Source organism: Neoarius graeffei, chromosome 24 (genome assembly GCF_027579695.1).
Source record: "Neoarius graeffei isolate fNeoGra1 chromosome 24, fNeoGra1.pri, whole genome shotgun sequence".
Taxonomy (NCBI): domain Eukaryota; kingdom Metazoa; phylum Chordata; class Actinopteri; order Siluriformes; family Ariidae; genus Neoarius; species Neoarius graeffei.
In genome coordinates, this window is record NC_083592.1 from 12,318,059 (window position 1) to 12,342,841 (window position 24,783).

The following is a 24,783-nucleotide window of genomic DNA, read 5'->3' on the forward strand; positions in this document are numbered from 1 at the left end:
TTGCAAACCCACAGACAATGCTACAAAATATGGAAAGAAACATCAACTTTTAGAATGTTTTCTCTTACTTTTATTCAATATTTGTTACATTTGTTTAGCATAAGAATACTATTAACTAACATGTTTTCAACACAAATATTTTCGCACTGAACAATAAACTGTATAACCTCCTGTAGTACCTGACTCAACTCGTTATCCATCCTTTTTGCGACCAGTGCCTCGCGATGGAGCATGCAGTGTGTGGCCACTACATGCGGGGCCTCCTGCTTAATGAGCGCGGTCGCTCCACTGATCTTCCCGGTCATTGCCGCGGCTCCGTCCGAACACACCCCCACACAACGGGTCCAGTCCAATCCGTTAGACTCGATGTAATCGTCCAAAACTTGAAAAATGTCTTTCCCAGTAGTTCTTCTTTCAAGTGCTTTACAAAATAGTATTTCCTCCACAAATCTTTCCTGTGAAATAAATCTGATGTACACAAGCAGTTGGGCCTCGTTGGATAAATCTGTGCTCTCATCCAGCTGAAGTGCGAAGTATTCGCTGGCTCTCACCTGCTCCAACAGCTGAGCAGATACGTCTTGAGCCATGTCACCAATCCGTCGGCTCACGGTGTTGTCAGAGTGGGACAGCATCGATTTTTTTGGCAGCATCCTCACCAAGCAATTCTCGGACAATGTCTTTGGTGGCTGGTAAAATCAAATCTCCAATTGAGTGAGGTTTTTTAGCACGAGCAATGTGGTACGAGGCTAAAAATGATGCCTTCAGGGCCCGCTCGGGGACTGTACCTTGCTGGGTGAATGCAGCAGATCGCCTGACCAAATGCTCTTCTTTGCGTCTGAAATCAGGGAATGAGAGTGGCTTGTGATGAAAAAATCTGAAAAATTAGCCGGGGGTCTGGGCTCATGGATTTTAGAGATTTTTTTACCCTAAAAACCATTTATTTTATCATCAAAATTTTACAAATGTTGTTGAAATACCATACCCTGTTTGCTTACAAAATTGACACTTATACAAAAGTAGAACTCTCTTTCAAGTACATACATTACTTAAACTTTCATTTGATAAAGATCAACTACACCTATGTAAAGGAAACATTGACATAGACCTTTTGTGATAAATTTTGCATATATATTCCAGGTGAGCACCAACATGATACTTCCAATTTGCTGCTCTAAATCCAAACTAAGGTAAAACATTCACTGCTATATTAAATAATGGTTTATATGATTTATGAATACATTTTTCCTTTGGTTCTATAAAGTGTTTGTTTACAATATATACAACTATTTACAGTTTCATGGTGCAGAAAATTTATTTCTTCTTCATTTTGAGCTTTTTAGCAAGAGCTAAAAGCTTGTTGGTCCTCTCCCTCTTTTTAGCCAACTCCTCTTGATTTTTCACATGCTCCAGCCTTGCTTTCTTTTGCTCCCTGTCTAACTCATACTTTCAGAATGCACTGGCCAAGGCAGGACTAAACTCGATGTGCCTTCTAATAATAATTTAAAAAAAAAAACAGAATAGTAATTTGTAAGCTAAAAAGCCTGTGTCTACACTTTTTTCTTTCGCCGAGTGGTAGCTGTGTTCAACTGGGGCGGGACATGACTGAATGGGTGTTTCTGATTTGTCAGCTGTCTTTAACTGGGGCGGGAGGGCGGGACATGACTGAATGGGTGTTTCTGATTCGTCAGCTGTCGTCCTTACACCGCATGGCATACTCCAAAATCGGCAGCTTCAAAACGATTGATTTTTTTTTTTTAACCGACAACCAAAAAAAATTTAACCGGTTGACGTTGATTCGGTCAACCACCGGTCAAACGGTCATCGGTTAACATCCCTATACCCGACCCCTCTAAAATTTTCTCAACGGATTTGCAACAATATAAAAAAGGTCCATTTTGACTGAAAAAAGCGGAATTCCGCCAAAAAGCGGAAAACTCTCATCCCTGAGAAATCTACTGTTTTTTCGGCATCTGTCGGATGTTTTTGTACCAAGTGACGCTGAAGTTTCGAAGGTTTTAAGCATTCGTTTGACAGGGTTTCCAGACAGAAGACGCATTTCGGGCAATCATGGCCATTATTCTGTATGGCTGTAAAGCCATACTTAATGTATGCTGCCTCATATTTTCGGATTTTAGTTGGCCAGGACTTCTTAGTTTTTTTCGCAGCAGTGTCCTCCACAGCAGGGCTGTTGGTTTGTTCCTTCGGTCTCTTCTTCAAAAACCTGTCTATTTTGCGTTAGCAATACGCTAGCTTGAGGAGCAAAGCAGCTTGATAAATGGCGCAAACCGCAACGTCACAGGCAATCAGAGAGATGAGCATGGCAAACAACGTTTCGATATGATGTATTATTATTAATTATATTTTATAATAATGATTAAAAACTAATTACAATATATTTAATAATTATTTTTAAAAAGTATATATTCTTTTTCGCAATTTTTTTTTATCATCGTCCCTCCAACTTTCTGAGGCCTCCCTAGCGGCCCCCACTTTGTTTGAAAACCACTGCTCTAGACAGTGTTGTGTGCGAAAACCCCAGGAGATCAGCAGTTTCTGAAATACTCAAACCAGTCCATCTGGCTCAAACCAACACCCATACCACAGTGAAAGAAAGTCACACTTCACTGTGAGATCACAATTTTTCCCGTTCTGATGTTTGAAGGTTGTGAACATTAACTGAAGCTCTTGATTTGGATCTGCGTGATTTGATGCATCGTGCTGCTGTCAAGGGATCGGCTGATTAGAGAACTGCATCAAACAGCAGTGTTTAGCATAAGCAAGTAAATCCAAGGGGCACGTCAATGTAAATCTGTTAAAAGCGTGTCCTTCACTTTCTGTTTCCATGTCCAGCTTTATGTTCCATGGGCCTCTTTTTGTCCTTCGGTAATAAATTAGTCTTTATGTGGAACAGGACTGTGAAAAAACACGAGCTCCTGGAACAGAAAGACCTCACACCATCCAGATGAAACAAAAGTCTTAATTTATTGAACTGATGTGCTCTTGACATGCTGGAACACAGGGACATGGAGTGCCAAGCTTGAAACAATTAAAGCAAGTGTTGCCAGGCAAAGCAAACCTCGCCCGGCAGCACTTATTTTATACCTATATGTTGATGATGGTTATATTTCTCAATCATCAGCTGTCAGGTTATAGTCCTATGATGATCCATGACCTTGGGTTTGACATTTCAAAGTCATTCAAGGTCATGGTGGCAACTGAAAGCCCATTTGGGACTTCTTAGATGTTGATAATGGTAAACATCTGGCGCTCATGAACCATTTTAAAGTTTTAATGACCTTGAGTTTGATCATGGTGCCAACTCAAAGCCCATATGGCACTTCCAATAAGTCGGTAAGGGTAAATATATGTCTCCCATCAACTGTTTTCAAGGTATAGAGATCTTGCAGTCACGTGACCGGAAAGTACACAACCGCCATCTTGTCGGTCAAAAACACCGCTGAATACTGCTGCACTCGTGTGAAGAATGGATCAATTTCAACCGACGGACTACACGGCTCATTTTTCTAATGAACAGATAATTAGATATATGTCTAAAATAAACGATCTACAGATTTGTGACCCTTATGGCTTACCGGACGGAGTTTTCACGACCGGATTTTGAACTGCCAGCGGAATACCCGGACGTGTATAATTACCTCATTAACTTTCCCTCGCTGTTCAGTGGTGAAGCACTGCGTGCTTATAAATCTCTGGACAGTTATCTCTACAGAAATTCAGGATTTGTCAGCGACTCAGATGTGGCATCTTGTAAACAAGAATCCTCATTGGACGGGTAAGTCACTTAAGTATTGAGTATAGCACTGACCAGCCGATTATAGAATAGAATAAGGTAATTCCAGCTGTAATTCCAAATCGTCCGTCTTGTTTACGTGGATCTGGCGTTGGAGAGGTAGAGGCTTGGCAGTGGAGATTTGAGTAGCTGTTTTCTGAGCTTAGTCAACAGGCCGGCTCTGCCTGCAGCCTCGCTTTTGCTTCCGCTCCCGGCGCCGCCTCCTTCGCTTTGCTTCCGATAACAATCCACGGAGACCCCGCTGGTCTCGCTATCTCGTCCGGAATTTTTTTTTTTTTCTTGTCCGGAATATTGTGCATGCGATGGAAATCGCTACAAACCGTCATTTTCTGCTGGAAACCAATGTCCAGTAAGTCCATACGGTTGTAGTGGATATTGAAGTCCGGTACAGACGAACAACACACAAAAATACACACAAAAAACGTGCACAGGTAGGGAGAGCTTGTAGCCGCAGCCGTTGTAGTAGAATTGTATATAGTAGGGTTTTCCAGAAGAAAAGGTAGAAGTAAAAGCAGAAGTAGAACCAGAAGTAGAAGGCGGAATATGGCGTTTGACCAACAAGATGGCATCTGTCACAATCTGGATCGGCTGTGACGTCACATGCAAGTGCTCCATAGCCCTCTGAAAATCCGTGACCTTGAGTTTGACCTTTCAGTGTCACTCAAGGTCAAAGATCATGGTGCCAGCCAAATGAAAGGCCATGTGGGAGTTCCTATATGCTCATAACAGTAAGCATCTGTCTATCAGCAACCGTTTTTGAGTTGTAATGGAAAATGTTATTTTGACCAATGACCTTGACACCCCCCCGACCGCTATGGCAACTGTCCGAGCTATCCCATCATGCAGCGTATGGTTGGAAGCAGAATTGAAAGATGTACATTTTGGTTTGGGTTTGAAGTCAAAAGGATGAATTTGAAGAAAGTTATCGCAAAAGAAACAATTTTGACCTTTCCGGTGACCTTGAACCAATTACCCCCAAAATTTAATCAGGTAATCTACGGACCATTGCCTATGGAATCAATTTTGTGCCAAAATGTTCATACAATACTTTTGAAATATCAAACAAAAACGACAAATCAAAATACAAAAAAAAAGTCAATTTTTTTTAGACCGGCAAACAAATTATTCGTGTAATCGTGCAAAATATCAGTCTATTACTCTTCAGAAACCTTTTATTTTTGTTCCGCGTCTTTCTCAGTTTTGTTTGACGTAGTTTATTTTGGTTGTGATTCCAGCTTTCTCGTTTGCGCTCCCTGACTTTTTGCTTGCAGTTTTGGCACAAACTTCACGTGTGGGTGGGCTGTCCAGGAATGCATTCCCATTGGGTAACTTGCGTTTGACTGACAGCTACGCTCAGCCATTTCCTACTCGGATTCTGGCGGACTGTTTGACGAGTGACCGATCCATTGACGGTAAACAAGGATCGAGTGGACTTCAGTGGCGAATTCAACAAAGTGTAAATTCAATATCATAGTCGCCACTGAAGTCCACTCCATCCTTGTTTACCGTCAATGGATCGGTCACTGGGCGGCACGGTGGTGTAGTGGTTAGCGCTGTCACCTCACAGCAAGAAGGTCTGGGTTCGAGCCCCGTGGCCGGCGAGGGCCTTTCTGTGCGGAGTTTGCATGTTCTCCCCGTGTCCGCGTGGGTTTCCTCCGGGTGCTCCGGTTTCCCCCACAGTCCAAAGACATGCAGGTTAGGTTAACTGGTGACTCTAAATTGGCCGTAGGTGTGAATGTGAGTGTGAATGGTTGTCTGTGTCTCTGTGTCAGCCCTGTGATGACCTGGCGACTTGTCCAGGGTGTACCCCGCCTTTCGCCCGTAGTCAACTGGGATAGGCTCCAGCTTGCCTGCGACCCTGTAGGACAGGATAAAGTGGCTAGAGATAATGAGATGAGATTGGATCGGTCACTCGTCAAACAGTCCGCCAGAATCCAAGTAGGAAATGGCTGAGCGTAGCTGTCAGTCAAACACAAGTTAGCCAATGGGAATGCATTCCTGGACAGCCCACCCACACGTGAAGTTTGTGCCAAAACTGCAAGCAAAAAGTCAGGGAGCGCAAACGAGAAAGCTGGAATCGCAACCAAAATTACGTCAAACAAAACTGAGAAAGACGCGGAACAAAAATAAGTGTCTGAAGATTTTGCACGATTACACGAATAATTTGTTTGCCAGTCTAAAAAATTGACTTTTTTTTTGTATTTTGATTTGTCGTTTTTGTTTGATATTTCAAAAGTATTGTATGAACATTTTGACACAAAATTGATTCCATAACTGCCCACCTACCCTGAAAATTTGAAGTCAATCGGTGCAACCGTCTAGACGCTAGATTGTTAACAGACAGACAAACCAACCAACCGCTTACTCCGTCGTGGACAAGGTAATAATTAAAATGCGTTTTTGTCAAAAATAACTGATGTTTTTTTTCATTGCATGTTTTTCATTCAATATTTTCTCAAAAAGGATGAGCAAATGGTTTTTGTGTGCTGCGTCTCAATCTGCAATATGCTAAAATCACGTTCCGATGGCATTTTCATCGCAATACGCTTCACTATGCAAATCTTGGCATTTTATTAAACAAATCGTGTCATGCGTGATGACACCAGATTGTACGTGGAAGGAAAATAAAGAGAAGTAAATTATTTCCTTGCACTGAAAGGCCAAACGCTGAAACGGACCAAAGAGTCGCACTGTCTTGATTGAACAGGAATGAATTTGGTGTAAAGGTCAAAATGTGGAGCAGAACTCTTAATTATTTCTTGCCTTGCAGAAGTATTGACCCTCTTTTGATTCACTGCGTATTATTTATATCGGAGCATGACGCTACAAAATGCGGGGAAAGTTCAAAGGGGTGAATATTTATGCAGGTTACAGTATGATGTATTCATGGATAGAGTGAATGACTTTATTTACAACAACAAAAATCTTTACACTGTACAAAACAGCAGTTACGTTACACATTTAACACAATTCATGACTATTTTAAACGAACCGATCGTATTCCTACAGAACCAGATACGGTTACAGACTGGCGTGTATTTAACGCGTGCCGATATCTCGCTGTTGCGTGTATTCAGTAGAACGTGCACCAGTTGCTGCCGTCGCTGGGCATCAGTCCTCCGGTTATGAGGAGGATGAGATCCACAAACCACCAGATTCCCAGGCCTCCGAGAGTGAGGAGTTTCCCGACGGCGGTGCCCGTGTGGCCCAGGCAGAAGCGGTCCACGCCGAAGCAGCCCAAGAAGAACGAGTACAGCAGCGTCGTGATGAAGTAGTGACCGGTGTATCTGTGGACGCGTCACAAATGCACATGAATACAGCAGAGTAGCAAACTTCAACCCTGATCCAGGACCAGCTATTATAGTAAACACTAATCAGCCTTGAATACGCTCATGTTTGGAACGTACAGTACTTTGAGAAATTATATCTCAAGAACAAATATGCAGTAGGAAGTGAAGTGCATTTCAGCATTTAAACACTAACAGTGAGTCATGATGGTCATGTCATGTCATGTGACCTCCCGCCAACATCATCGTTCTTGAGATCCACGCGAAGTGTGGTGTGTATCGGTGTGGCGCGTTCACTCGCTTACATAAACACTATTTATACACTGATCCACTGGATATCTACAGTGCTTAGTTGCTTTGGACTTGATGGAAAACTTGGAGGAGAGCGCTTTTGGCTGCGCTTCCTGACCTCATCAGCATCGCAGCGCAAATTGTACATGGAAGGAAAAAGACAAGCGGGCTGCATAATTAAACCCCTAGGACATGAAATATGTAGCTATTACCTTAAAAAGAAGTGCGAAGATGGACTTGGGTTTCAAAAACCACCCTTCGTGATGGTGGGTTCGATCCTAATCCTGTACTAGACTTCCCTCTAGTGGCACCTTGTGCACACGGTCACGGAGCCATCTGTGGGGGCTTTTGCGCTGCGTTCTACGTAAACGGTGCAAAAAAAATATGACACAGAGAAACATCGAGGCCGAACATTTTGCTCTCGAGCGGTTGTGACAAACACACCTCCGAATCACAGGCTTATATTAATGCATGCAGAAGGATGGAGGAGGAGGATATAATCTGGTGCTGTTATTTTCTAATTTAATATCTATTAAAAAATAAAAATCGGAACAAATTCCGATTTCAAACGTATTTTTAAGACTGTGTACAAAACGGATCACAACTTATGCTGCTTCCAGTCAGAGCTTGCAATTTTGAAAATAAACAAGATCAACTCTGAGCGACTGCTCGCTTACGTACCCCCCCTCCGCTCTCGCTTATATCAGAACGCAAGCGATCGAAGGAACAGGACACTTATTACGAATGTTGACTTCAACAAATCACGAACCCTGAAACAAGGAAGTAAAGAGCAGCGTCTCTCCCCAGGGATTTCAAACAGCATCCTGGTGAACTGTCATTTTGAAATGGCGTCAAAATCCACCCTGTATGTTTCGTAAATACCGTACATTGTCGGTAAACAGGAAGTTTGGTACCAAGTGGCTAGGATTTGTGGTTGCTGAGAAAAAGGGTGTTTGGGATAGATGGAGATACGGACAGAGGTAAACCGGTATTCCCCCCTCGTAGCAGGGATAGAAAAAATTATCTAACAGTTATTCCACGAAATCGAGTCGTACATGAGCTGACAGCCGACGAGGCGCGTAGCACTGAGTTGGCACACGACTATCCACATTCACTGGATTTTGAGAAATGGGGCATTTTTATTTTCAGCAAATTCGATAAATAAAAACTTCATACAAAACACCCGACAAAATCATTTCCACTTAGAATGTGAACAAACCGGTGAAATGACAGGAGCAATTTGCAAAAAATGCGATAATAATAATCTTGGAAGAAGAAAAAAAAAAACTCTTATCATCAAATACTTTCATTCCATACTTGGTTGCCTTTTTTTTTTTTAATAGTTTTTCAAGTTTTGTTTTCGAGTAGCGGTTTTACTTCATCCTCGGTTGGTCCAGCGACACGCTCCGCCATTTTGTTTTTCTTCTTCTTGAGGGTTTTTTTTTTTGGCCAGCTGGCAAACCAACTTAAAGCTGCGTTACCGCCACTGACTAGGATAATATTATTTTAGCCATTTCTGTTTCTTTTAAATACTTGATAAAGCCACCATTTTGTTTTTTCTCTACTCACGGTATATGAGCTGATATCCTAGTAGTAACCAATCAGAGCATGCAACTAGAGGTCTGTGCAGGACAGAATTTTCAGTCCCGCTCCCGCCCACTCCCGCATTGTGCAGTCCCACTCCCGCCCGCTCCCGCAAAGAATTATGATTTTCAGTCCCGCTCCCGCCCGCAAATCCCGCATGATGCAGACGTTCGCGTTATTTCTCACGAAAGTTCTTGTCATTGGCTTGGGGAATTAAACATGCTGAGCTTAGCTGAGCTCTCCACTGACCGATCCTTCATTTATTGTAAGTTTATTGTTTAGACTCTGACGTTCTGCTGACACATTCCAAGTTGAGCGCTGCATGCGCTCACGATTGACAGCTCTCGCTTTGATTGACAGCTCTCGCTTTGCGCACTCGCACTCCCACTTCCGAGTCTGCGGCGTTAGGATTCCAACCGCGATTTTATTCTCCTCTCATATGAAGTGCTGCTGCGCAACCACAACCAGCTCCTCAGATTATACACTATTTCTAGCTTTAAATTGAACAATCTGTGCGATACACAGTCCTTTTTAATACTAGTTAATACTTTTTAATACTTTTTTTAATACTTTTTAATACTTAGGACTAATACTCTTGACTTTTTAACGGTAAATGTACCTCTTTTTAAAGCAGCACTTATTTCTGAAGCACTGTGAGCTTCACTAGAGGAGCTCTGCTCTTCTGCCATGATCGGAGATCTCAAACACGGAAGAGCGGAAAGGAATCGGAAATGTACGCGAGATTAGACCACATCCGCAAATTTAGGCATCTTAAAATGTTTTTATTAATGCCAAATAAAATATTCAGCACAAATTATATACGATAGACAAATTAATAATTTATAAATTTTATTTTAAACACGTTTTTAGTGAGCGGGACTGCAGCTTATCACCTCTCCTGCCCGCAATGAGCTTTCAAAATTTGTCCCGTGCCGCACTGCTTTGCGTCGGGTCCCGCGGGACTCCCACGGGAGTGCAGGGCTCTACATGCGACTGATCATATCCAGTGAATGTGGACAGAATAAATATATAGAAATATTTATCACGATACCAGTGACATCTCAGGAAAGTAGAAGCCAGGAAACGATCATGAGATTGATGATATATGAGATGGAATGAGTCTCCGGTGTCAGTGCTTTGTCACAGTGAGTTCTGGTTTCTCAGTAACACGACAAGCTGCGTTTTTTTCTGACTTATTAATGTAAACGGAGGAGGAAAAAAATGTCGTTAATTAATAAGAACCTGGCGATCTAATGTGGTATAAGAGAAATAAAACATGTTGAGACGTGCCGCTTTTGGAAAACAGTCCGCTTTGAGGTGAAAAGCTCTTGACGCTTGCTCTGCGTTGAAAGAAAGAACCTGTTCTCTTACTTGATGCACGGTTCTTCCCCTCGGAGGAATTCTCGAGCCCCGGCACACTCGATGCCGTCCAGCGCTGTGCACAGGACTTTAGTGTGAGACACATTGTACACCTGACCTTGATTTCCAATCTGTAAAATTAAACAAACAAACAAACAAACTTGTGACTTGTGGTGAAATTATTCACCTTCAGCACCTTTTCAAGCAAAAATAATCTTCATATCACAGCTCAGGCAGAGTTAAATCTCATCTCCATGACACGGTGAAGATAATAAACGCACAGGGACTACACCAATCAGAACGTGTTCCTTTTACTGTACTTCTGAAAGGCCATGTCCCGGGTCCTCATCTGAAAATCCCCTTGTATGCGTGTAGAATTGTTAACAAGCACTTTGCTCTTTTCCCTACTTCATCAAGCTGTTAATAATCTCCGCACTTTCCCACCAATGAGTCGATTCTTCTGAATAAATCCATTTAAGTCAACTGAACCACCAAGAATTGATTGGTTCGCTTCACTACTCGGGGCTTGTGGAAGAAATAACGCGTGGGAACCATATAGACAGCGCTGCTTCAAATTCAAACCGGATTCACAGAAACTAAACCTCGAATCGGTCACGTCGATTCTCCCGGATCACTTCCTGCTGATGAGCTCTTTGGGTACTTGCCTTTACACAGCCGTGTCCCAGCTCCAGTAAGGCTGTGTGGTTTCCGTCGTGATCGACAGGATCTCGGCAGTATATAAACTCCTCAGGACTGAGAAAAGAAAGATCAGGTTATGACACGGCATGTATACATCCATCAGCCAGAACATTATGAACACTGACAGGTCACGTCAATAACATTGATTATTTCATTACAGTGGCACCTGTCCAGGGTTGGGATATATTCGGCAGCAAGAGAACAGACAGTTCTTGAAGCTGATGTGTTGGAAGCAGGAAAAATGGGCGAGCGTGAGGAGCTGAGTGACTTTGACAAATTGTGATGGCGAGATGACTGGGTCTGAGCATCTCCAAAATGGCACATCTTGTGGGGTGTTCCTGGTATGTGGTGGTTAGTACTGAACAAAAGCAGTCCAAGGATCCAAAGGGTAACCGGTGACAGGGTCATGGGTGTCAAAGGCTCACTGATTCGCATGAAGGCTAGCCCAGGGTTTTTTCTAGAAAAATTTAGTATGAGGGCGCTCACCATGGCGAGGGAGCGAAGCGGGGGGGGAGATGGTGCCGGTTGTCCCCCCCCCGCCGTGCAAAGCCTTTGAAAAATGCTCCAATGGGACATTGAGGCTATCTGAGAGGGAAATTGTAACAAATTGTCAACATTGAAAAAGAAAGAAGTAATCTTCTTCTGCCCCGGACAGTCTTTGGCTTTCTTCCGTTTCGTGCTGCTGGATGACATCTTTAAATGCCCAAGTGTCAACAAAAACAACTCGCGAACTACTTCTGTCAAAAACTCCCGCGCCGGTGGGTGAAAGGTCATTCAGTCTCGAGAAATCTCACTCTACAAGTCAGCTGACCTTGTAGGGAACCCATGTCAAATCTCGCGAGAGCAGCCGCGACAAGTAAACAACTAAACATGGTGCCTCAGTCTGGAAAACGCCAATTCGGATTGTTTTTGCACCGTCTGGCGGTGTATCTACTATGATTGGAATATTTTTGGAGCAATTATAACGTATTTGATGATCAGACACATTGTCACGTAGTGTTGCTGGGATGTTTTCACGGAGTCGGTAAGGGGGCGCACGCCGAGAGTAAGAGGGCGCAGCGCCCCTGTTCCCCCGTTTAGACGAAAGCCTGTAGCCCATATGATCCAATCCCACAGAAGAGCTCCTGTAGCACAAACTGCTGAAAAAGTGAACGCTGACACCTTTCTGTTTTAGCCAGCATTCACTTTTTCAGCAGTTTGTGCTACAGGAGCTCTTCTGTGGGATTGAACCATATGACCTAGCCTTCGGGCCCCATGTGAATCAATCAATGAGCCTTCGACATCCATGACCCTGTCGCCCAGGGCCCGACATTAGCACTTGCCCGATGGCTCAGCGGTGTTTTTTACGTCTTTTGGGCCACTAAATTTGGCCAAACAGTGGCCCGGGCGGGCCAGTACGTTTTCGATACAAATTAACAAATTTTATTACTCATATTTTACCCAGAATTGTGAAGAAATTGTTCGTAAAATGCACCTTTTCGATACGAGGTCTGCCATCTTTGTTTTTGTCATCCTCCGCTCCGCGGCAGGAGCGTGTCATCTTCGTGCATCTTCAGAAATGTTCGGCTTTATTTTGAACTCGGCAGCCAATCAGAGCGCGCGACGTCACGCTCGGTTTACAACTCGCCAAATCGGAAAACAGCATTTCAACACACGCGCTTTAGCTTCAGATGGTGTAAAATCGTTCAGACTTTGTATATTAATATCAAAACTTCAGGATACACTGCCAAGAAATATGGCTACACGTGTATCAACTTTAAGTATAAGTATAAATATTGGTTGCTATGACTGAAATAGAAGAACAGATAAAATAATGTGGTAAATTAGATCTGATCCCATTATTCAAATATCCAAAGATGATGAAATCTATCAAAATAGCCAAACTAGGTTTACATTAGTTCATTACAACAAAAATAATAACTATTCTGACCCTCTCTGGTACAACCAGACCATGCTATACCCAGTATACCCCTGGTTGCTAGGGTATCTGCTGTTGCCATGGCAACGGTTTATGCAAATGAGCTGAATTTGCAAAAATTTACTACTAGTTCCCCCAAGGGCAAATCCTGAAAATTTGGTGTTTATATCTTGTCTTATTAAAAAAAAATACAACATTTCACCCCTTTTTGGCTCACCTGAGCATACCTGTTAATTAGCTAATTAACAGGTAATTAGGGTTATAAATCACCCCCGAGCAGGTAAGGCTTTGCAAAAATCTCACTAGATTATTCCCCAAAGTCCACCCTTTCAGGAAATGTATGGTTTGTCAGTGATTCTCATGATATTTTATTAATTAAGAAATAAAACTTCTTCATGGGCAATAAAAATGCCCATTTAAATCCAGCATGATGAGGGTTCGTATGCCACCCTCACCTTTCATCCACACTCGGGACTGGCCTGTGTGTCTTCTGGCTATTATATAAAGGTGTATGTAAAAAGTTCATTGTACCTCTATTTCTATTAGAATATCTACAATGGTGAGAATTCCATATCTACAATGTTGAGAATATATGAGCCAAAGTTGAAACCATGACAAAAAAGGGAAATATGTCAACATCACACAGGGTGGGTTACAGGCAAAGCTTATTCTATAAACAAGTTAGTTGCATGGTGAGGCAAAACTTAGCTTATTCTAAAACTTATACAAACAATCATTAATGTAAAACAGTAATCAACAGCACGTGTTAAACGAACAGAGAACAAGAACAAAGGAAATTTTTAAATGTAACTAAGAAATTGATAGAACAAGAAATGCAAACAATAAAATATCAATGTGAACAAACAATAAAGCTATAATAATGTTAGCAAAATATGAATAATCTTATTTTCATTAATTTCACCTTAAAATGCACCAGAATGCACGAATATGAATTGAAAAATCAAAATTTTCCAGGGGAGGGCCCCCGGACCCCCCTCTTTGTGCTTGCAGCGGCCGCCTGCGGCAGCTGTGGTTCGGGTATCGCGCGCATTCGGGCCGCCACATTTTCCATTTGGGCCAGTAACTTTTCAATTCCGCTGGCCCACCAGTGGTAAATGCTTAATGTCTAGGCCTGCTGTCGCCGGTTCACCGGTTGTCCTTTGGATCCTTGGACTACTTTTGTTCAGTACTAACCACTACACACCAGGAACACCCCACAAGATGTGCCATTTTGCAGATGCTCAGACCCAGTCATCTCGCCATCACAATTTGTCAAAGCCGCTCAGATCCTCACGCTCGCCCATTTTTCCTGCTTCCAACACATCAGCTTCAAGAACTGTCTGTTCTCTTGCTGCCTAATATATCCCACCCCTTGACGGGTGCTACTGTAATGAGATAATCAATGTTACTCACGTCACCTCTCAGTGGTTTTAAAGTCATGGCTGATCAGTGTAGAATTCAAACAAAATTGTCAATGTTTCCCATCATATAAACTATGACGAGTTCTCTGGAAGCTAAAATGTAACTAATAGCCCTTGTTTGTAAAAAATGTTCACCGTTCCTAATGGTAAGACAAGATGAATAACGGAGATTTGTCCAATGTTCGTACTTGAAAGTGACAAAACAAGATCATCAGGTTTGACAGAGTAAATTCACGAATCAAACCAACTGACTAAAGGGATTCCTCGGACTAATCGTACGACACGTGCGGTCCGACGTACATCAATAATGCTGTATGGAGCAAACCATGAGGTGAATTTCGTTTATCTTTATATCTGCTGATTATCTTCTGATACTACAAAGTTATAACGAGGTTTCTCTTGTTTTTGGTTGGTTCTGAAATTTATCAAGAAGTAGAACGGGTAATCGAACTTGACCAGGATAAGTGCTGATTGGTTACAAAGTTTCGCTATTGTTACACTCATTCTTACAACATGATGGCACTTGTTCTTGTGTACCTTTGATAACACGAGATCAACTGTTCGTATCACAAGATCACAATTCTCCGTTCTAGTGATTGTAATGCGTATGCGCAGTGCTCTATTGTTGCAATAGGGCTCAACATTAAGCACTGCCCGACTGCCCGGGGCAAGTGAAACATGCATTCGGGTAAGTGGGATATGTCCCCGACATGCCCGACCAGGCAAGTTGGAATGAGCATATTTTACGAACTAGCACCACAAAAATTAGACTTTTTGATCTTTTATTTCAGTTCCTAAAAGCGTCCCTCACTACGTATCCGCCATTATGTCTTGGCTGTTGTCTTAGTCTCGGTTTCATTTACTGCTTTGCAAGTTATTTTATATACCCCCGCTGTTGTAGTATGGGACACGTAATGTTTATAGACCCCTTGTGCATGACGTCACGCATCACATGATAATTACAGCTGGGGTCAGACAGACACCGTCTTTCATGCAAGCAAGGCTTAATCCGTCTTCAATATGGTTAATTTTTGTGCTGTTTTTGCTTGTTCAAACAGAGAAATAGCTGAAAGGCATTACCGTCTCCCCGCTATCAAGAAAAATGTTAACAAATAGAAGCAAATGCTTCAAGAACGATGAGGAAATGAGCGGTTAAAGAACACAAAGAGAGGAGCTCAGCCTGAAAACTCCAGAGAAATTCACGATTGTATTTAAAATGTATTTTACAAAAACAGAAAATCGGAAGTGAGGATGGAAGAGTTTGCTTAAGAATCTTGTTTTATTTTTTTTTCTGCTCGCATTCGAGTCGGCTCCTTCATGAAAGTTTTTGATTTTCTTCCAGGTGAAGCCGCTTCCTTATTCGACACAGAAAACCTAGATTGGTTTCAAACAACTCGGGCATAAAAAATTCAACAAGGAGCGACATGCGCGATAAATCCTGAAAGAACAGAACAGATTAAGAGCAAGAGCTTTGTTTCTGTTATCACAGGAACACAGTCCTGTGCAAAGTATTTATCTAATCAGGGTGTTTTGTTTTTTTTTGTTATATCATCCACCTCTAGGTTAAAAAAAAAAACACGCTGCGTCATGACAGACCGGCTGCACTGAATCAGCTACAGGTTGCCAGGTCTGTATAAACACCCACAACCTACACACTAAACAATAATTTTAAACTCAAACATTATCATGTCTGTCATGACAGCACAGGTGGTTTTTTTTTTTTGTTAAACCTAGAGTTGGATGAGATATATATATATATATATATATATATATATATATATATATATATATATATATATATATATATATATATATTAAAAAAAAAAGATATACGTTATTTCCCAGCTGGGAGGTCCGTATCGTGAAATACCGTGACCGAGGCCTTGAAAGTACTGAGCGAGGCCCTCTGAGCCGAGGTCAGTATTCAAGGCCGAGGTCACGGTATTTCACCATACGGACCGACCTTAAGCTGGTAAATAATATATTTATTATTTTCTTTAGCAAATTCTAACAGAAAACGAGAGCGCCCGAAAGGGAAAACCGAGCCGAGCCGCCATTTTGAATCCTCATTCACGGCTGTAATGCAAATGGCTTCCTCCTCGGTATACAAGTGCACTTCCATGGCAGGAAAAAAAAAAAAATACATTTTGCCGCCTATGTAGTCCCCTATTTATACATATAGGGGTCATTCAGGATTCAGCCATGTTTTTGCTCGGCGTTAGCAAGTTAGAGGTTTTTAGCTTTCTCCTGAAATGTTTTCTTTTATTTCTTCTTCCTCAGGGTAGTAAAACTCGCTTTCGCTGTGAACACTGTCGTTATCGCTATCCATGCTGTAAAATTAATGCTATTCTCCTGAGAAATGCTGGCAAACATTTAAAAGATTTTTGATAATCTTATAAATAAACCTTATTTAAAAAAAAAAAAAAAAGATAAACATTGACAAAAAATGCTACCATGTTTTTTGTTGTTGTGAACGAGAGAATCGCCAGAGGTCCGTAACGGGGGTCCATACCATAGGATACCGACCCACTCACCAGCCAATCAGATCGCAGGATTTGATGGAAACCGCACCGTGAAAAAAAAAAATCTAAATATTCTCAAACACCATACTGTTCAAAAGTCTTGGCACCCTACTGTTTTCTTCCTACAAACTGTTATAGATTTCAATTTTATGATTTCTACATTATTGAGTAATGAACCTACAGTCTGAGAGTTCTACACAAACACACTGAACTTTACAAGCGCTGCATACATGTGAAATGGAAATAAATAGACTAAGGCAGGAAAAACTATTTTGGATAAAATTGTTATTGTCCGTTACAAGTAAAAAGTAACCAATAACCAAACTTCAACTCAATGTGTGGTCTTCATTTTGTGTTGCAAATCACAACTATTATATCTCATCTCATTATCTGTAGCCGCTTTATCCTTCTACAAGGTCGCAGGCAAGCTGGAGCCTATCCCAGTTGACTACGGGCGAAAGGCGGGGTACACCCTGGACAAGTCGCCAGGTCATCACAGGGCTGACACATAGACACAGACAACCATTCACACTCACATTCACACCTACGCTCAATTTAGAGTCACCAGTTAACCTAACCTGCATGCCTTTGGACTGTGGGGGAAACCGGAGCACCCGGAGGAAACCCACGCGGACACGGGGAGAACATGCAAACTCCGCACAGAAAGGCCCTCGCCGGCCCTGGGGCTCGAACCCAGGACCTTCTTGCTGTGAGGCGACAGCTCTAACCACTACACCACCGTGCCACCCACAACTATTATATAGTTTTCGTAAAAAATATATATACCGTATTTTTCGGACTATAAGTCGCACTTTTTTTCATGGTTCGGCTGGCCATGCGACTTATACGTCGCACCGGAGTATATGTTTGTTTTTTTTTCACCGCGGAATAACTGGAGCTGATGCTGAGTCTGACGACAGCCACGCAGAAGAAGAGGAAACGGCGCTTCATCTGCCGCTGGAGTTGGCAGAGTTGTTCAGAAGCGACACCGAGGATGAGGAATTCAATGGATTTGCTGATTTGGAGTGAAATCGCCAGCTTGATAAACTTGATTGACCTGTGTTTTATTATTAATGATAGGCCTATAGTTATTTAAATAAGTTATGTAGTGATTTTAGGCAGTGCTTAATTTGTGAAGTGGGAGGTCCCGGAACGCAGGAGGTGGGTGGGTCCGGCGACTCAAAAAAAAAAAAGGCGGGGGATGGTTTACTATAACTTTACGCACACGCGCTTATTGTGTGTGTAAAATAATAATAATAATAATAATAATAATAATATCAGACATTATGATCTTAGAAAACGCTTTAGTGACAAACAGTTACAGACAGTAATATGTCGTGATATTATATTATAAAATATTAATTTTTATTAGTCTATATATTAAATTATATATTACATTTATCTTCTAAAATAACAGACTGTACTCATCACAACCGGTTTATTTCACCATTGGAGATCAGATCACACAAGACATGAGTTAAATGACTCATTTTAAGGATCTAAGTAGGGGATTTAAAAGCGGTTGTTGTTTTTTTTTCACTAGACGGTTGTTTTTACTACCGTACCTGTCTTTGGAGATGATATACCTATAGCCTACTTGACCACTGATTTGATGAAATAAAATTCGACAAAAATGAAGAATGACTCTCCTCGATGATGACTACAGCTTTAATAACAAAGATGAAAGAGCCATGGGGCGATAATAAGCCCTACCGGTAAAAATAATCTAAAAGCAAACTGATTAATGAATCAGTAATAGGCTACTAATATTAGTTATAATAATAATAATATAGGCTATTAGTAATAACGATAGTGATAGTATTAAAGATAGTAGTAGATATTTAAAATAATCAGACTAGGCTACTTACAGGGCAAAGGGCGCGTTATCACTGCTCAGCTGTTCGTTTATTAAATAAGCAATGCAGTCGCGCAGTAACCACGCGACGCTTATCAGATACAATCACAGATTCTATGGATAGAATAACCCTTCAAAAAAGTGCGACTTATAGTCCGGTGCGACGTATATATGTTTTTTTCGTCTTCATAATGCATTTTTTGGCTGATGCGACTTAAACTCCGGAGCGACGTATAGTCCGGAAAATACGGTATATATATTCCCCACAGGGCAAGTGGGTTTAAAAGTTTAAAATACCTCGGGCCAAATTACTCACTTCTGATTGGTTGATCAGGGAGCGCTTTTTTCCTTAACATGGGGCTGTATTTCTGAAATGCTAATGGCTAGTTCGTTGCTTGGTTACGGTTACAAAAATAGCAAATTTTATCAACAAAACGGCTGACTCAGCAATGCCGCGTTTCGCTATATCTGACGAAGAAATGATAAACCAATTGAAAGCTGCAAGCGAAAATGAAAATACCAAAAGACGCTTTAGAAACTGATTCAAACGTGCAAGATAGTCTCGCGCCTTGATTGGTTCAGAAAACGTGAATGACAAATGTTGTGAACTTGAATGGCTTCCGAAGTATGAATTTGTCCCGATATATTATAAACAAGTAACTGTATGGTTCCTCATAAAATTAAGGATCAATTTCACTAGTGATTTTCAAAGTTTTGGAAATTGCCCTAGTCAAAACTTTGAAATCACTCATGAAATTAATTCTTAATTTTACTCGGCCCCATACGATTACTTATACTAATGTACACTCATTCTTACAACACGATGACAAAGCGGCTACTGCCTCGCTTTGCCTCGATGAGGCAGCCACGGCCGGCCCAAGGCATAAGCGAATTAAGCGCCCGCTTAGGGCCCCACACACCACCAGGGGGCCCCCAAGAGCAGTTGGAATGCCCACCTGCGAAAAAATTTTTAATTAAAAAAACGTAATATCAATGACATGATATAGCAGAAACAAAAGACACAAAAATAAGACACAAAATAACGTTTTTGTATCATTTTCATAGTTGGTACATTAGGTTAACTAATCCTTGCTGCTGGTTGCTGCCACTGCGCTCCTGCACAACCAGACGCACGTGACGTGACAGGAGTTATTCACTTCGGAAGATAGGTGGACTAGATGGCTAAGCCATGTCTCAAAAAAGAAATTATCCATCCGGGGCAGAGACAAGAGGAAGAAAAAAAGCAGCAAGAAAAAGGTAAATTTGAATGTTCATTGTTACTATTTTTGTGTCATTAAGGTTGTCTATGTTCTGGCTAGGTTGGCTGGATTAGCTAACAGAATGTCGGTCATAGTCTCATCTCATCTCATTATCTCTAGCCGCTTTATCCTGTTCTACAGGGTCGCAGGCAAGCTGGAGCCTATCCCAGCTGACTACGGGCGAAAGGCGGGGTACACCCTGGACAAATCGCCAGGTCATCACAGGGCTGACACATAGACACAGACAACCATTCACACTCACATTCACACCTACGGTCAATTTAGAGTCACCATTTAACCTAACCTGCATGTCTTTGGACTGTGGGGGAAACCGGAGCACCCGGAGGAAACCCACGCGGACACGGGGAGAACATGCAAACTCCGCACAGAAAGGCCCTCGCCGGCCACGGGGCTCGAACCCGGACCTTCTTGCTGTGAGGCGACAGCGCTAACCACTACACCACCGTGCCGCCCTGTCTGTCATAGTAGCTAACGTTATGCTACCCAACACAACAAAATGTAGCCTTGGATATCACCTTTAGTCCTAAGCTGAGAGCCGTCGCTTTACTTACAAACTCCAACCTAAATGTCATGACCGATATTAGCTCAAGTGGACAAAGTCATTATGACTTCGAGTTTGTTTTGCACATTAGTGCAAAATAAACTGGTTAACTTGTTTACATATACAGTGTCTTGTCTACTGATTTGTTGTTTTACTTACAAATATGCCACACATCACTCTGAATATTTTATATTGCAATAGCCACAAGTTGCAGTATAATGTAAACCAACTAAAAACGCAGATTATGGTGGGTGGCTAGACTAACTAGACTAACTGTGTAGCCTAAGAAATAATAAGGCAGCTAGCAGTGTAGTTTTGGTGGTGTGGGGGCCCCCCAAATCAAATTCTGCTTAGGGCCCCTTAAAGGCTTGGGCCGGCCCTGGAGGCAGCAGCCACAAAAATTGCACTGCAACTAGCTAGCAGGGGCGCTAAAGCTGTAGTAGCTTCGCTTTATAGAGATGATACACTGTCAGTTTTTCTTGGAGAACTGAATAGTAGTGATGTGTCGGTCGCGAACGATCCGGTTCAAAGAGCCGGCTCTTTGAAGTGAACGACGGCAGCCGGCTCTTTGGTGGGAGCCGAATTAGTTTTTTGTCCTTAGGTGCCTCAAAGAAAGAGAGAGAGAGAGAGAGAGAGAGAGAGAGAGAGAGATTTCAGCTCAGCTGAAGGATGATTGTCTATTTGACAACCATGATCATTGTTTTGTTGCCGTGAATTCCTAAAGCTCATGATATAAATTGTCGCTCATAAATTGACAGGTTCGGTCGGCAACCGCCTTGGCATGGCCAGATTAATCTGCGGTATACAACGAGACAGCAGTCATTATAACAGGAGCATATTTGCTGTTCCAGCAGCTTCTCATTACTGGTGGAGCAGAGTGCGGCACTTTTTTCTCTTTTTACATGCGCTCAAGGTGCCACTCAGCCCAGCCCCCTTCCCATTTCAGGAGCCTCACTGTCTCCTCTCATCTCAAGTTACACGTGTGCCCTGAACTTCATCCCAGGTCACTACAAGGGGGCCAAGAGGGAGAAGAAGCAGCAGAGGATGTGCCAGAGGAGCCAGCATCTGCTGTGTGGAGGTTTTTTGAAGAGTGGGCCAGTGGAGACACTGCAAGCAGGAATCCCACGGCAGATTCCATAATGGAAGTACGGTCCTATCTTGAGGAGCCCCTGTTACAGCGAAACGCAGACCCACTAAGCTGGTGGGAGACCAAGGCTGCACTCTATCCACGGCTTACACACGTGATGGCACGGAGGATGTGTATGGACCCTTTTCAGTCACGTGACCTTCGTAAACGCGACCGCCATTTTGGACATGTAGTGGACTTCGGCTCAAATCAGTTTGAATGCGAGGAAGGCGACAAACGAAAAACATAAAAGAAAAAGGAGCGAGATGCAGAAAACACCTTCACTATCCAGCGACGTAGGGCATTTACAGGGCGAGCAGAGGGAGAGATATTTGCAAAAATTGAGGTTAGCAGGCTTAGAGAACGACGTTTACCTGCTTCCACCAGGATTGTTCACTGACGTACGGAAGTACACGAAGCCCTCGTCTTTACCTGACTTTGGCCCACATGATCTGTATACCTATGTCATTAAAAACCCATCGCCATACACATACACGCCAACGTCCGAGGTTCCGGAGCGCGCTCTGGCTTGCTCCGGAGCAAGCCGGCGCACGCTGCTTAATTTGAGGGGAACCTCGGCCGGAGCACTCCGGGAGCAAGCCGGCGCGCGCTGCTTAATTTGAGGGAGAGCAAGCCAGAGCGCGCTCCGGAACCTTGGACGTTGGCTCCGGCAGCTATTTACACTGGATCCGGTGTAAATAGCTGCCGGATCATAATTACAGTAAACTAGTAAATACAGTAAAAGGAAAAACTTGAGACTGAAAGGTTTTAACAGTCATCCAAATGACTGAACATAAACATTGCTACAGTAACATACCAGCTACTTGTTGACATTAGCTAGTCAACAATAGCTACTACAGAAGAACAAAGAGGTTACAATGGGTTATTTTAGCCTATTTGGTTACACACTCGCCGCCACAGAATGTTAACAGCAATGTAATGCCTTTTCTGGCTAATTTTATTCGTCTTACCTCCAACAAAGTGGTCACTACACAAGCGCTGGTATGCCGAGGGCTGCCAATCTGTTAATGGCCGCTATCCATCTTCTCCGTCGGGATCCGATAAAATGATAACCCTTGCCTTGTTTGTTGATGGTTACTACATCCAGGTGCACAACAATATAGTGGCATGATGGAAGTCTTGCTGAAAATAAACACTTTCTTTGCTGCCGTTCCTCAGTGCTGGCTGTGGTAAACTACTGGTAGTACATGTCCAAAATGGCGGCCGCGTTTGTCGTGACGTCACGTGAAAAGGGTCCATAGTGGCAACATCTGTCCCCTCAGAGAGGATCTTTTCAAAAGCAGGACAGATTATAACCGAGAGGAGAAATAGAATCAGCCCTTCCAAGCTGAGACACTTGGTTTTCCTCAATGCCAATCTCCACTAAAGACTTATTCTGGGAGTTTGTGCAGCCTTAATGTAAATAGTTTTTTGTTATTGACACTTCTTTGTAATTTTTACTTCTTTGTTCATTGTACTTTATACTTTTTATACTTATTTTATATACTTATTTAATAAAATATATTTTGTTGCACATTGTTCTGTGTTTGTTAAAATAATTTCCAACTTTGCTTCATAGTTTCTTAGGCCTGATTTACACTTCATAATTTATTTTGTGGCATTTTGTTCAAGGTCGAGTGTGAAATAAAGCCATAAAGGATAAACAGTTGATGTCTTCTGTGTATTTTATATTGGTAATATAACACAGTTTTGCATTATGTTTGTGAGAAAATAATTTATCAATTGGTAAGCAAGTTTTATTTCTATAGCTAGAACATTGTTACACTGCTATACTTTACAAAGCTTTACAATGGCTACAAAAACTAAAATGGAAAACATCCTATTGTAAAATATAAATAATAATGTAATTAATTAACTAGTTAATTGCAGCAATTAAATCAAAAATAAAATCTCAGGAGCCGTTTCGGAGCCGAAAGAGCCGGCTCCTTAGAGTAAGAGCCGGCTCCCGAAAAAGAGCCGAAATTCCCATCACTACTGGATAGTGTGAGGGAAGATGCTCTGCTGAAAAAAAAAAAAAACACAGAGAGAGAGAGACGCCTCTGGGGGCGGGACATAGCCTTCTATCAAACATTTAATTGGATGACAACAAGACTAGTACTGGATGATACTATAAAATGATGATAATGAAAATATCAAATTAAAATGATAGTTTGTCAGTATTATCTATAATATACTGCAGTATTGTTGTCTAATAAAACAGCTCTGAATCACTTACAGGAAGCGGCACAGGACCACCGGAGATGGAGGGTTGTACTCGTACTGCTCCGTGCGGTTTAACGCCTCTGTTATTGTCAAGTTATTATCCGTGACATTTTCGTCAGGCTGCTGTGCGAACGGAGATGTGACTGTAGTTGTTGTTGTTGTTGTGACGGTTGTAATAGTGTTGGCTGTTGTTATCGCTCTACTTCCGGGTGTGGTGGAATTTTCAGAGAGAATCCCTTCCAGGCATTGCAAAAACAACACCGTGACGAGCAAGAAAAACTGTCCGCCTAACAACACATAATTTACAGAAATGTGAGACATGGCGGCGTCTCGGTCTACAGAACCATTCCTTCAGCGAGCTAGCTCACATGCTAACCGCGCCACCCGTTTCTCGACAAGTCCCGCCTCCTGAATTACGATTGGCTCGGATTTCCCACAGACAGCGAAATTGTCCAATCAGACCGCTCCTCGTGATGACGCGTTAACAACGCCAAACTTCTCTTTTCCACCAAACTACTAAACCGCAAAAATATTATCCCGGTTAAAATGTCCTGTACACAGAGTCGATTTAAAACGGAATTAGGTTAAATAATAATAATAATTATTATTATTATCTTTGCATTTTCGCTCGGTCGCGTTTCATGTTTCCATAGAAACGGATAATTCCACATTAAAAACAGACTTTATTTATTTGCCAATAATACAGTACATAAAAATAATAACAGATGCATACAAAAATATGATCCAAAATAAACATGAGTATAAAAAAATACGTAATACTGTAGATATTGCCGGGGATAACACAAAACAGTTAAAAACTTACAATCAGGGTACGCAAGCTAAAAATCAAATTTAACACTTATCTT

At 42.0% G+C, this 24,783-nt stretch overlaps 1 protein-coding gene across 2 annotated transcripts; it reads right to left on the bottom strand.

Annotated features, from left to right (window-relative positions):
• Positions 1-6,702: 6,702 nt before the first annotated feature.
• tm2d2 (TM2 domain containing 2) lies at positions 6,703-24,317 on the bottom strand. Of its 2 annotated transcripts, none has more exons than XM_060906694.1 (4): positions 23,931-24,317; positions 10,998-11,085; positions 10,345-10,463; positions 6,703-7,098 (listed from the first exon to the last, which is right to left on the bottom strand). In XM_060906694.1, exons 1-4 carry the CDS (start codon positions 24,236-24,238, stop codon positions 6,885-6,887), a joined length of 729 nt encoding a protein of 242 aa, XP_060762677.1. In that variant the 5' UTR covers positions 24,239-24,317; the 3' UTR covers positions 6,703-6,884. The 2 variants fall into 2 exon arrangements, with proteins under 2 accessions (XP_060762677.1, XP_060762678.1); XM_060906695.1 differs by lacking the exon at positions 6,703-7,098 and adding an exon at positions 7,123-7,749.
• Between the last annotated feature and the right edge of the window lie 466 nt (positions 24,318-24,783).